Source organism: Anopheles coustani, chromosome 3 (genome assembly GCF_943734705.1).
Source record: "Anopheles coustani chromosome 3, idAnoCousDA_361_x.2, whole genome shotgun sequence".
NCBI lineage: Eukaryota > Metazoa > Arthropoda > Insecta > Diptera > Culicidae > Anopheles > Anopheles coustani.
In genome coordinates this window covers 28,795,538-28,808,215 of record NC_071288.1, presented here as the reverse complement: position 1 = coordinate 28,808,215, position 12,678 = coordinate 28,795,538, and the positions used below count along the sequence as shown (strand labels likewise).

General features: G+C 43.3%; 4 protein-coding genes across 4 annotated transcripts in view; 3 read left to right on the top strand and 1 right to left on the bottom strand.

The window, feature by feature from the left end:
• LOC131258941 (vacuolar protein sorting-associated protein 37B) overlaps positions 1-12,678 on the top strand; it is a 492,072-nt gene that overhangs the window by 298,215 nt on the left and 181,179 nt on the right. The window lies entirely within an intron of this gene.
• Positions 1,814-6,155, top strand: LOC131258943 (ras-like protein 2). The gene is made up of 3 exons (XM_058260348.1): positions 1,814-2,102; positions 3,829-3,916; positions 3,976-6,155. The coding sequence occupies exons 1-3, from the start codon at positions 2,004-2,006 to the stop codon at positions 4,383-4,385; spliced, it is 597 nt and encodes a 198-aa protein (XP_058116331.1). The 5' UTR covers positions 1,814-2,003; the 3' UTR covers positions 4,386-6,155.
• Positions 6,285-9,697, bottom strand: LOC131258960 (venom protease-like). The gene is made up of 6 exons (XM_058260368.1): positions 9,637-9,697; positions 9,209-9,558; positions 7,121-7,437; positions 6,972-7,047; positions 6,816-6,900; positions 6,285-6,724 (listed from the first exon to the last, which is right to left on the bottom strand). Exons 1-6 carry the CDS (start codon positions 9,695-9,697, stop codon positions 6,285-6,287), a joined length of 1,329 nt encoding a protein of 442 aa, XP_058116351.1.
• Positions 11,229-12,617, top strand: LOC131258929 (45 kDa calcium-binding protein). The gene is made up of 3 exons (XM_058260330.1): positions 11,229-11,682; positions 11,755-12,430; positions 12,489-12,617. Exons 1-3 carry the CDS (start codon positions 11,438-11,440, stop codon positions 12,561-12,563), a joined length of 996 nt encoding a protein of 331 aa, XP_058116313.1. The 5' UTR covers positions 11,229-11,437; the 3' UTR covers positions 12,564-12,617.

Below are 12,678 nucleotides of genomic sequence, written 5' to 3'. Positions count from 1 at the left end.
TTTCTCATGTCTGTCTAGCTTCAACGCCAAGTGTTTGCGTTGCCTATTTCCCGAAATCTAAACCATCATCTTTTCAAATTCCGTTGGCAAAGCACATAGACAAAATAACCTAACCACACAAATAAACGGGTTACGGGTTTACTTACTTTGAGTGATAGTATGGGGGATGATCATCATCATAACGATGATGGTAAATCTGTGCAACATATTTAAATAAACTGTACGGGCGTTATCCGACAAAAATATCCAAAATATGTGTCCACACTCGCTAAAAGTTTAACATCAACTGTCCATCATTTTAAAAATAATTCACGGGCATCTTCTGCTTCATAGTTTTGAGAAAAACCATAACTAAAATCTCTGGACTAATGTGGCATTATTGGTCGTTCAATTGTTCTCGAATCGTTTAACTTTTTGCGAGATTTCAATTCGCACTGGATAATATGCAAACAGCGAAAGAGACAGCAATAAATGGGCCTCGGGCTCCCCTTATTTCACAAAAATTATAACAAACTCCCTTTTTCGGTAGACCTGGCGCAGTCCGCTCGGTGCGCTCGCTGCGGGCGCGCCGCCGTTTCAAATTTATTTTTTCGGCTAAACTCATTGGTTCATACTGTCGACCATGTATAGTATAATTAACAAGGTTAATTAATATGTAAAAGTATATTAATCAGCATTCAACTTCCACTGCTTGATTATTTGAAACCGTTCTGTTCTTTTAAATGAACCGTTCTTCTTCTTCTTGGCGTATCGACCGTGTTGGACATGCCTGTCCCATGAAGGACTTACAAGACTTTTTCCAAATTCCAACTGATGTTGCACTCTGCTTCTGTTCCTTGAAAACGGAAACAACTTCGCTGGAGCCTGCTGTTCAACATGTGTTATGGGGTCACATGTGCAAAACGGGTGAAAGAATAAAAATTGTATTCAAAAATTTGTTATTGGATTTTAAAATACCATCATACTTGGTTTTTACCAACATGTGTTGAAAAAGTTGTATGCCTTCAAAAGACCTTTCATTTGAGGGGTAAAATTGACCGAGGCACTTAAAAGTTATTAATAAATCAGCTATTTCAACCAGTTTTTCAAATTGTGACCAAGGTTTTTTAACTTGTTGATGCGCTGCAGCCTCGTTCTAGTGGTGGGTAAATCGAATCCCCAAATCCGAATCCCAATCCATCAAACAGTCGTGAGACGATGTAAACCAAAGTCAATGGAGAAGAAGTCGCAGCATACCATGTAACGAGAGAAAAACCGTAGGAAATTTTTTGACGGTTGGTTGAAATTTTGTTTACCTCTCACGAGCAACCAGGAAAATGAGGAAAAACTGCAAATTTGGTATGTTTCATCAACAGAACAAGAAATTGAGGCGTTCGAAATATGTTCTGGAGGAAGGCTGCGTATAAGGCAGACCAACATACAATTTTGGTAAACACATTTTCAACCAACTATCACAACAATGGCGGAGCAAAAAATAGCTTTGACCCGACCAGTCTTTTGATTGATCTTGATGTAAACCAATTAGTAGGTCGTGTCGATTTTACACCAATTGGTGGATATCGTTCATTCTAATCAGAATCCCATTCAAATCACAACCGATAGCTCGCTATCCCGAATCCCATACAAATCAAATCTGATTCGGATCCTAAAAAAATAAAATCTGATCCGAGTCCCAATCGAATCAAATTTTTAGTATCCGTCAAATGGGATTCGAATCTTTAGAATCCGTCTAGGGATTGAATCTTCGAATCTTCCGAATCCTGATTCTGCCAACACTAGACAGTTGCTCGGGCGATTGAGTATCAATATTTTGTTTCGTTCTGTTGTTGTAACAACAACGATCGGCACCTCGTTCGGTTTGTTTTAGTTGTTTGATGCAGTGCACAAAAGTTCCACCTTCCAACTGTATTGTCCACAGCGTCGAGCGCTGCTGAAACTCCTGTGAATTCCGTTTGTATTCGCGAACGATCGCGCCTTTCCCCCGTGAATCCGCCTGTTCCAGAATGTCCCGTTACAACCAAACGCACGCACAAACCTTCAAGCTGGTTGTTGTGGGTGGTGGAGGTGTTGGCAAATCGGCTATCACCATCCAATTCATACAGGTATTTTTAGCATTCAGTGAAGCATTAAGTTATTGGTGTGCTTAAGCCATCGCCCCTCCCTTCACCGCCTAATTGAGCGACTGGCATGAATATCATAGTGCACGGGAGCAGCCAGGCGCAAGGTGAACCGAAAAATCGTACCATCTGCTAGTGCTACGGAAGATAAGATCTACTACCGGATCATAAGTCGAGCTGGCAGGTCGGTGGGGCATGTGGTCCGTTATCGCTGATTAGCTCACCGTGTGCTCGAAAAGGGAATCAACTTTCCCAACCCAAGCGGAGATCGCCTCGCAACCCCCATTGCCCTTGCCCGGCCCGCGCATAATCTTTCACCGTGCCGCGATCGACGGACGAGGGAAAGAGACGGAGCACGCAAAATTTACACAAGCCAATCAACTGGCATAGCGCAGCGATTTGGACGACGTCATCCACTACCACCAACTGGTACGAGATGGTGCTGGCGGTCCCAACGGTTGCGCTTCGATCGCCCCCACATAATTCTTGTCCCATTTCGTCACACCTCGCGAGTCACGAGGCCGCGTTGATGGCCAAGGCGAAAAGAGCATACGGATCGTTTCCGTCGATACCGATTGATACTTGTTTCTAGTCTTCGTGGTCGTCGTGGTCGTCGTCGTCGTCCGGGTTGTTTGTTTTTTCTTGTCTTTTCTTTTTTGACCCATCCCACTTCGATCATAGCAAAACTGCAAAAGAAATGCTAACGATCGCCGGTTTCGATCGTTTCACACCATCAAAAATGGCCAGCTTGGATGGAGTATAATCGGCAAACGATGATGTTGAGTATCGCCACAAGCCATCTAAGTACGCCTCTGTGTTCTGTAACGTATCGTTTTGAAACAAAGCACGCGAAGCGAGTCAGTCCACGGAAACGAGTGACCTTGCACGTCCAAAAACGTCGTCCGCACACACGACTGAACCTTGAAAACAGATGCTAATGAATTTATTATTTGAAGATGCATCCCGAGGACGCAGCGCAGGGGACATGCAACAAGTTGTATCTATTCTTAGTGGTGCCCCAAATGCATGGCGATTTTGGGTGCGGTCAATCTATTGGAAAAGATGCCACGTTTTTGGCAAAATACTCGCGATTCCGACAAATTTAATTTAATTTTCAAATTGATTTTAATTTGAATTGTGGAAAAAAATATTATAAATTGCAGAGAGGAAGTAATAGGAATACGGCAAAATGCAACACGATGATATCCTGCCATCAAAGGAATTGCAATGAATCATACTCTCATGTCCGGCATGTTTCAAGACATAATTGTCCCGCTGAAACATAATCTCAAACCGGCTGACGTTGGTAAAAATGTTGCCTTTACTGGGGCCACCAAGGCATGGACGATGAGTAATACTATAGGAAAGGCACAGCAGTTCTAAAAATATTGCAATTATTGTTCATAAACGCTAAAAATAGCTACACTGTCTGTTGGTGCTTGGTTAATGCACACTACCAGACGGGGCATGGCCCTTGGACAGTTTCATCGTAAACTCGAGCATGAATTATGTTTTTATTCCTGTATAGAGCTGGTGGTTAGCGTGCGTAACAAACCCGATTAGAGGGTAAATAATGCATCAGCAAGCTCTCACTGGTTTGTTACCATAATAGATTACGTATGTTTTTTAAGTTAGTTTCCTGGAGTATTTAAGCAAACAGAAAAAAAGTATAAACTCCGAGAATTTTACTAATTTTACTTTTTATTTTTAGAGTTACTTTGTAACTGATTATGATCCCACCATCGAAGACTCCTATACCAAACAATGCGTCATAGACGATATGCCAGCGAAGCTCGATAGTAAGTTTCTTTAATTAATCGTTCGTTTGTTAATCGTTAATCGTTATTCGTATCGTTAGTTCTCGACACGGCCGGCCAGGAGGAGTTCAGTGCCATGCGCGAGCAGTATATGCGCTCCGGGGAAGGATTTTTGCTCGTGTTCGCCGTCACCGATCATGCGAGCTTCGATGAGATCTACAAATTTCACAAGCAAATCCTGCGGGTAAAGGACCGCGACGAGTTCCCGATGCTGATGGTGGGCAACAAGTCCGATCTGGACCACCAGCGGGTCGTGCCGTTGGAGGAGGCGCAGCAGCTGAGTCGCCAGCTGAAGATCCCCTACATTGAGTGCAGTGCCAAGCTGCGCATCAACGTCGATCAGGCATTTCACGAGCTCGTACGGGTGGTGCGAAAGTTTCAACTGTCCGAGCGACCGCCGATCGACGAGAAGGGAAAGCGAAAGAACCGAAAAAAGTGCTGCATACTGTAAGCTGCCGACTGCACTGTTCGTAACTGCAGTGCCACTGCAGCGAGCAATAGCTACTTTCCCACACATCACCTTCCGTCAAACCTACCGAAGTTGAGTAGAGTTTAAAAGTTTACATCCATGATTTCATTTGCACAGCGTCTGTTTTTGCGTGGAGCAAAACATCTATTCAAAAACCTCTTCGAAGCCCGACCTTTCCCAATACGATCTTCAATCCAACGTGTTGGATTCACGATTATTACATTGTTCTAAGTGCCAAAAGTGACTCAATCCTGCTCAGAGCAGCATGATATGATCGATAATGTATGGGTGTTTCTACTGTGCTGAATGAATCTAAGTAGAAACGACGCAACTCATCGAACAGTTACTGTGAAAACTAACAGAAAAATAACTGCCAATTGTTCCATCGCATTATTTGTTTTCAATATGGCACTTATCAACTTTGGCTAAGCCAACACAATAACGAAACTTAACGAGCCATATTGTCGTGCCATAATTGAGCGAGAGCGTACATATGCAAACCGCGCACAATTATTTGACACATTTTAGAGCAGCCGAATTAAAAATTCGCATAACGAAACGGGGTCGGCCCAGTGAAACACACAATAACTAATACTTTTCTCACCGATTTCGTCAGAAATGCACATCAGTTAGGTTTCATGAGCAATTTTAAATTTAAAGCATTATAGGGAAAGCGTAAGGAACTAGGCTTCAGGGCGAAATTAACCGACTGGAACACAGCACCAACAGCAAATCAGCATATATCATCTACGAATTTGCGAGTGGCAACGTACCGTGTGTCCACCCAACATATCGAAAGACTTATTCGTAGTTAGCTAAGTGTTCAACCTTTTTAAGAGGGATACTAGTGGCGTCCGCCTTTACGAGAGATATTCGATCGATTTATGGCGCGCGCTAGTTGTTTGTGTAGCACAATAATCGGCCCTGCAGGAGGACAGCTTACTCCTACGGCCACTGGTGGCATAACCAGTGAAATGTTGTTAAAGTTATACAGTGTCCACGCATCCGTATACAAGCGTCTGTATTGTATCGATACAGGAAAACGCTCCATTTAGAAACATATCTGTATTAACATCGGCTCGATTTTGTCTGCTAACTCTTTGCAAAGGAAGAATTGAAAAGGTCAGACGGAGGAAGGGGAAACGCTTACAGCGTTACACAGCTACAGGCAGAAAGGGGTTTTACTATGTGTAATCTACATTAGCGTTTATTGTAGCCAAGCGAACAGTGTCTATTAACCAAAATAATAACGAAACGTTAATTACTAGCTTTAAATGTGCTTCGACAAACTTTAAGCAGCAAAATGGCAATAATAGGTCGTGTAACGGAGGTAACGGAAATAGTAGTCACGATTGTTTGTCCTCGTTTTGGCGTGCCACCGAAAGGTTTCCAAGACCCGGACAAGCGGCGGAGGTAACGTTGATTTTCGTTGATTTAACGTGTAATGACTTTTTGTTTTAAACGTTAGCACAACCACCCTTCCCCTAGGTAAATGAATATTTTCAAACAAATTCATTTGTTGTATCGGTGCTAAATATTTTGTATTCCGGGGCGAAAGGGAAATGGAGATAAACTGGCGAAAAGAACAACGCTTCAAGAAGGGCCTTTTCTTTGAAAAAGAACATAAAACAACAACAACAACCAGTGTTAGGAGAATAGTTTTTTTTTACAATTTAACTTTCATGTATCATTCGTCGAAATGATTGTTAATCAAATATATTTACTGGATTTTAATATACTAATGAACTATCACCGTGGCGTAAACCTTTATTTTGCGAGAAAATTGAAGATGAAAGTAAAACATATTTTGTAAAATTGCTTGCATATCTTTAAAGGCGTTTTATTAGTCGATTGTTCACTAAAACAACTAAGCTAGTCGGTTTAGGATTTAACTTGCATTTCAATCCAATCGATAAAGTTAGAAACCCTTGTGTACACGCCAGGTAACTCCGCCCGGGCGCACCCAATACCGTACGAAACGACCCCAACCTGGAAGTAGTAGTACTTCTTGTTGTTCACCAGATACGGCAACATCAGCGGGCCGCCACTATCACCCTGGCACGAGTCCTTGCCACCATCGAGGAAGCCGGCGCAAATGACGGCATTATCGAACTGCTTTCGGGTGAACAGTTTGCGTATCTTTTTAAACCGCTGCACACACTCGTCGTTCTCTAGGATCGGAATCTGGAGTTCCTGCAGGACCTTTGCCTCAAAGCCGTTCTCCTCCGTTCGCCCCCATCCCGCTATGAACGGATTGAAGCCGATGAATTTCTCGCTGCGCACCGGTTCGATCGAAGGAAGGCAGATGGGTTTGATTGCATCTATGGGGGCGAGACAGAAGGGGAAGGATAGTTTCATTACCACAGCTGCAACCGCTTGGGAGACAATCGATTGCCGAGCGAATGTGCGTACCGTTGAATTCTACGGTGCGTGTGAGAAACAGGATGGCCAAATCCGAATGCCCATCAAGTGTGTCGTACGATGGGTGAGATACGTACTGAAACAACGAAAGGGTAGTGTGAAACTTAAAAGTCCAATTAGGATAGGCTTTTATATCGCTAGGTTTACCTTATATACCGGAACATCAACATGAGCTGATTCAGTTTGATTGCCTAAATCATGCTCACCCAAGCGTACCAAGGACCTGTTAAGGGGAGAACATATAAAATAAGTTAGTAAAACACATCAGTATGTCCGCCGTCTTCAGACATCCTTACAGCGATGACAGTATGCAATGCGCCGCAGAAAGCACGTGACGATCGGTGATCAATGAACCACCGCAGCGGAAATCGACATCACCCAACTGATCCTCGTAGCCGATCAGTGCCATCCAGGGCCAGCCGTTAAGAGCGGCCGGTACTCCACCAACTATACGATTGTGCTCGACATCGCTGAGCCCGCAGCCCGTTTCGGGTGTAGGTAGCAAGACCGGTTTGTCGAACGTGGGCTCGCTGTCTATACGCGACTTCAAAACGACTGTTGGCGTAGTGCGAATGGTCGATGTACGAGCCGTCGTCGTGCTCACAGGGTCAGACTGAGGGAAGATAAGAGGCTCATTATACAGTGCTAGGGAGCATCTTCACGATCAAAGATCGAAACAACTTGAACAGTAGGGGAGAGCGGGGCGAGATAAACCGTAATGCAGGCTTTGGTCCCGATTTTCGTCGTCCTCAGACGTGGTTTGACAAGTACGATTTAACCCCTTGTAACTCTATTTTTTACATTTTTATATAGTTTGTAAAACCGAAAAAAAAATTATACTTTCCTGAAAAAATTTAGGATTTTATTAATTATATCATGGTCAGTTTGCAAGCAACTATGCTAGTATTTTTGTTCTACCGCATGTGTTATTTGTGATTGAGATAAATTAGTTTCAAATGAATGAATAAAATTTCACAAACACATAAGAACGTGTTTTCGAAGCAGGTGCAAAGTAAAAACTAACGTTCGACAAAAAAAAAAACTGCTCGTAACGCAAAACTGGGCAAAGCAGTATAAATTCCATCCGCTTAAGCAAGTCAGACTTAAAACTGTGAAGGTATTACCCCTTCAGTTTGTGTAACAGAAGATTCGAACATGGACTAATAAGCGACTTGGTTTCCCGCTTCACACAACTTTGCTCGATCAGAAATGTCTTTCAATTGAACCACTGAATGTATTTTTGTAAACCTACACGGCATGGAAACTAAGGAATTAAAACATAGTATAAAACGATTGGGTGGGGGTCCGTGACAGCCGAGCGGTAGCGCCGGTTAGAAAATCGGCCCATGAGCGCCGGGGCTCACCACCTCGACGGCGTGGGTTCGAATCCCAACCGAGACCCGGACCCTCCCCTGTACGAGAGGACTGACTATCCACGTACAACAGGGAAACAAGTCTCGTAAGTCCTTAACGGACAGGCATGACTAAGAGGTCGTTACGCCAAGAAGAAGCAGAAGAAGATAAAACGATTGATGGCCATTGATTTGGCAAAACACACATTTTTTAAGAACACCATCATATCTACCGCTAAAAGTTGAAATATACATAAGTGATGTTTGTTCTGTACCTGTTAAGTCTTGAGTAGTTATTATAAACGTAGAAAACATGGAAATTTGACATTAACTTTTGGACGCTAACCTCGGTTTACGTCGCTGTCAAAATCCCATTTGGTGACGAAAACCGGGAACGGCCTGTATTTTTGGCCGAATTGTGTGAATTTAAAAGATAAGAAACGTGTACGGGCATAATGAAACATCATAAAAAGTGACCCGTCGAAAGTGAGCGAGGTGTTTTCGAGTAGCTGTCCTCGGTCCGCTTTTTGTAGTTTGGTTACTGAGGAAATATATGCAATATTGATCGACAACTGCTAGAAATGTGTAAATACATGAAAGTGTAAAATATTTTAACATTTCTTTTGATTTTTAAAGCAAAAATGCAACACCTGGTGGGAAAAAAAAACGTGGCAGACCTATCATAACCTCAAATCCTACACGTTTTTCAGCAATATTTGTCATCTGTTAAACTGATCGGTGAGTTATTTTATTTGTTTTAGATCATTTGACCGCGTGCTTCGCAGTGCATTCTGCCCCATGGGGCATTTTGCTTTGCCATGTTCAATGCCGTACAAGAAAGAATGGTCTTCAAAAACTTCGGTACGGATGGTGTTAACGGATGTTAATTACTGTGTAAAATTATTAATTTTTCTTGGATGAGTTGCGACACATTTTTTGTTGTTTTGTAGTAGGAATGCATATTGCCTCACTTTACCCTACCCAATCGCAGGGTCTTACGGAACCGTCGGCGTTCGCGCAGCCTAATCCTACCTGAGGAAATTTCGTAGTGGCAGAAGAAGGCCCCGGGGGAGCAGAAGTCGTAGTGGTTTGTGTAGGTTGAGTTGGATTTGCTGCCGGAACATTGTACGTCGGAGCGTTTGGCTGCCCATTGAAGGACGGTGTGTTTGCCGGAGCGTTGTACGTTGGAGCGTTTTGGGGAGCATTATTCGTAGGAACTTGTGCGCAACACACACTTCCGATAAGAAAGAAATTCTGGCAGCCACGCTGGGCCCCGCCGAAAAAGCTGAAAGGATTAATATTCAGCTGAAAGGCGGCTGGACATTCCGAAAGGCTCGTGCAAACACCAGTAACACCCGTGTTGGTGTAGCAAGTTTGAGCATCTGGAAAGAGGAATGACAAATTAGATTAGAGAAGATAGCATATTTATGTTAATTTGTGGATTTACATGCCAAACTTACCTTGCGAATATACGCAATGCACAATAAGCACAAACAATCCACTAACTCTCCAAAGCCACATTTTTGCACTTCGTGATCTTGAAATTCACTTCTTGCAATCAATAAACCACAAAAGAACGTGCCTCGGTCGGAAGCCAGAGACGACTGGCTTTCAACTCGGGAGCACGAAGTCAGGCATCCCCAGAAAATTGGCAGATTCGCCACTTCACCTCCCAACGAGGGCCATCAGTGTATATCTCAGAAAACTTGAAAGACCAGTTTTTGTTAGGGGCAGAATATCGTCAATAATAGCGTTGTAGTTTTTAGTTTTCATACAACGTCTCGTGCCTGTGTTGGGCTGACCTCATGCTTGAAAATTAAGGATTACATATTTTTGTCTTTCTTTAAGAGAACGAAGACGATACCAAACTGTCGGTCGCATATCTCGAGATGTCTTACTTTGTTCGATCATATAATCATTAGTTTATTGTTTCCATTAAATGCCGCAATGCTTAACCGTGCGCTAAAAAATGTTGTGGAATATATTTTAGCTCCTCAGTTTGTACGGAGAGTCGTTAAAAAGGAGATTTAAAAGCTGCACTGCAATCTTCCGGATATGCAACCTGGAATCCTGCCAGACTGCTGTAGGCTGCACTTATCATAAGCCGGTATAATAATTCAAGACGGAGAGTAGGTGAAGAAGAATTCGCAAGTATCAATATGCAATTATACGCATCGCACAGCAAAATCTACATAATAACAAAATGAACGAAAGACCAATTTGTTGCCTTTAAATATATTTGCATATGGCACAACCATAAGCCTACACCATAAGCACCCATGTCAATGAAATAATGCGAAAATAAAATGAAACAAATTTCATACCAACTTTTGAAACATTCCGTTAAAAAAAAAATAAGTAAGGAGAATATAAACCTTGCTGCGAATCTAATTGAAAGAATGGGTGAAAATCATGACGACATGACAGAATTGCTATTAATTTCTTCCTGCAAAATGCTCCAAGGATAAACCGTTGAATATTTTTGAAAGCTAACACGTGCAAAATAAAAAGTTGCAATGAAGCTTTTGCCCAAAAGCTCTCTCTTTTGGTATTCTCTCTCTCACAACTCAAAAATTCGAAAAGAGAAAAATCTCTCCAACTCTCTCTCGTTTTGGTTCGTTTTCCGGTTTTGTTTTGATTACTTCGCGCGGGTCTACGTTTCACTTTCATTAGTGGGGAAACCATTTGGTTTCCTTTCTTTTCGTTTTCGCTTGGAGCACCAACCCTTTTCACGATACGGGGGCTCGATTGCTGCGCGCTTCGTTGTTTAGTTATAAGTAAATATTATAATGGCACTAGTGTTCGGTCGAAGCAGCAAGATATATATTTTTCTCTTCGAAGAAGTTGTCTTGCTCTTTGAGATGTGTGCATAAATTGTTCCTCTCCAGCGCGAGGCTCTCGCGGCGTGGATTTTTATGTTTTGTGTAAAATCGTCGTCGTGAAAATTTGCCCAAAAACTAGTTTGAAACAGTAAAAAGTGGCGCATTTGCCTGAAGTGTTCTATTCCCATCCAGTACTATTTGGGCGTTACTATAGGCAACGACGTGGGAGTGATTGCGGTTGTGTCGTTTGCTTCTTTGAACATGGAATTGATATCGCTTGCTCCGCAACCAGTAGGAAGCGGAAACGCCGTTCGTTTGTAAATGACGTGTAGCTGCCCGTAAGGTTTACTTTCACATTTCGATCACGAGCCGTGCCCCTGCCGAACGATTCGTGCTGACCGTACATTCAAATCCGCCACGCTGACAGCCCTCAGCTGCGATGGCGAAAACGGCGAAGTTCTTACGTAACGCTCCCCGGTGGTCCACACTATTTCCGGTACTGCTGTACGTCCTCTTCATTCTGTGTATCCTGGTGCTGGCGTTTTCGTCTCGAGAAAGCGACCCAAAGCACATGAAAAGCGATCCTCTTGCCAAGACGGATACGAAAATCAACGTTCCTTCCCCACTGGTGTATCGCAGACTGGAGCAAAGCGTTGTCAACGAGCTGACTGCCGCGTTTACCAAGTAGGCATAGCATTTGTGGGGAGGCTGCCTTTCAGTTGTTTTGAAATCGTTCTTTTTGTTTTGCCTTTCCAGAGCCGACACTAATGGCGACAAGCAATTGGGGGTGCAGGAGTTGGCAAAGTATATCAATTTAAAAATACGCGAGCACATCGACAATGCCATCCGCACCAATCCAACCATGTTCGTGGAGATTGACCACAAACCACGCGACGGTCTCGTCAGCTGGGATGAGTACGAGGGCTACTGGATGCGAGAAAAGGGAATCCAGGGCGATAGTCACATGAAGAAGAGTGCTTTCGATAAGCTGGACCGCAAGGTAAAGGAGTCGATTGCGCGCGACAAAGCCCTCTGGATGGAAGCTGCAAGAACCGATCCGCTTAGCTTGACATTGGATGAGTTCCTGTCCTTCCGGCATCCAGAATCAAGCACCGTAAATTTGCTGAACCTGGTCGACGATATCCTGCGCCAGTTCGATGTTGACGGGGACGATCACCTGACGGTGGAGGAGTTTTCCGATGTACAGACCACCGACTTGGGCGAAGGCAAGAAGTTCATACTATCGCAAAATGTGCGCGAGCGGAGAGAGGAGTTTACGAAGGTGATCGATAAAAACAAGGATGGCCGGGCGGACCGAGGAGAACTTTTATCGTACGTCGATCCACGGCATCCACGCTACGCCATACAGGAAGCGACGACGTTGTTCTCTCTTGCTGATACTAATAACGATAAAAAGCTCACCTTGAATGAGGTAATTATTGGATGTTTATTGCCTGTTGCACTTGTTTTATCGTTTCCTCATTTTCCAGCTCTTTGCCAAATCTGCAATTTTTATATCATCCAAAATGATCCACACCGCGGAAAGTTTCCATGACGAGTTTTGAGTACTAACGCTATAGTCGGGCAATTAAATGACAGATGACCTAGCGCCATCGATTTAAAGTGATGCATATCTGTGAAATAAATTTGTTTTCATTATTCTTATTAAACTGTCCAACA

Coding starts and splice junctions, on each gene's coding strand:
- LOC131258943 (XM_058260348.1), top strand. CDS start 2,004: ATGTCCCGTTACAACCAAACGCACGCACAAACCTTCAAGCTGGTTGTT. Junction 2,103..3,828: donor TCACCATCCAATTCATACAG/GTATTTTTAGCA, acceptor TTTTATTTTTAG/AGTTACTTTGTAACTGATTA. Junction 3,917..3,975: donor TATGCCAGCGAAGCTCGATA/GTAAGTTTCTTT, acceptor TCGTATCGTTAG/TTCTCGACACGGCCGGCCAG.
- LOC131258960 (XM_058260368.1), bottom strand. CDS start 9,697: ATGTGGCTTTGGAGAGTTAGTGGATTGTTTGTGCTTATTGTGCATTGC. Junction 9,559..9,636: donor GCATTGCGTATATTCGCAAG/GTAAGTTTGGCA, acceptor TCCTCTTTCCAG/ATGCTCAAACTTGCTACACC. Junction 7,048..7,120: donor CATTGCATACTGTCATCGCT/GTAAGGATGTCT, acceptor TCCCCTTAACAG/GTCCTTGGTACGCTTGGGTG.
- LOC131258929 (XM_058260330.1), top strand. CDS start 11,438: ATGGCGAAAACGGCGAAGTTCTTACGTAACGCTCCCCGGTGGTCCACA. Junction 11,683..11,754: donor CTGACTGCCGCGTTTACCAA/GTAGGCATAGCA, acceptor TTGCCTTTCCAG/AGCCGACACTAATGGCGACA. Junction 12,431..12,488: donor AAAAGCTCACCTTGAATGAG/GTAATTATTGGA, acceptor CTCATTTTCCAG/CTCTTTGCCAAATCTGCAAT.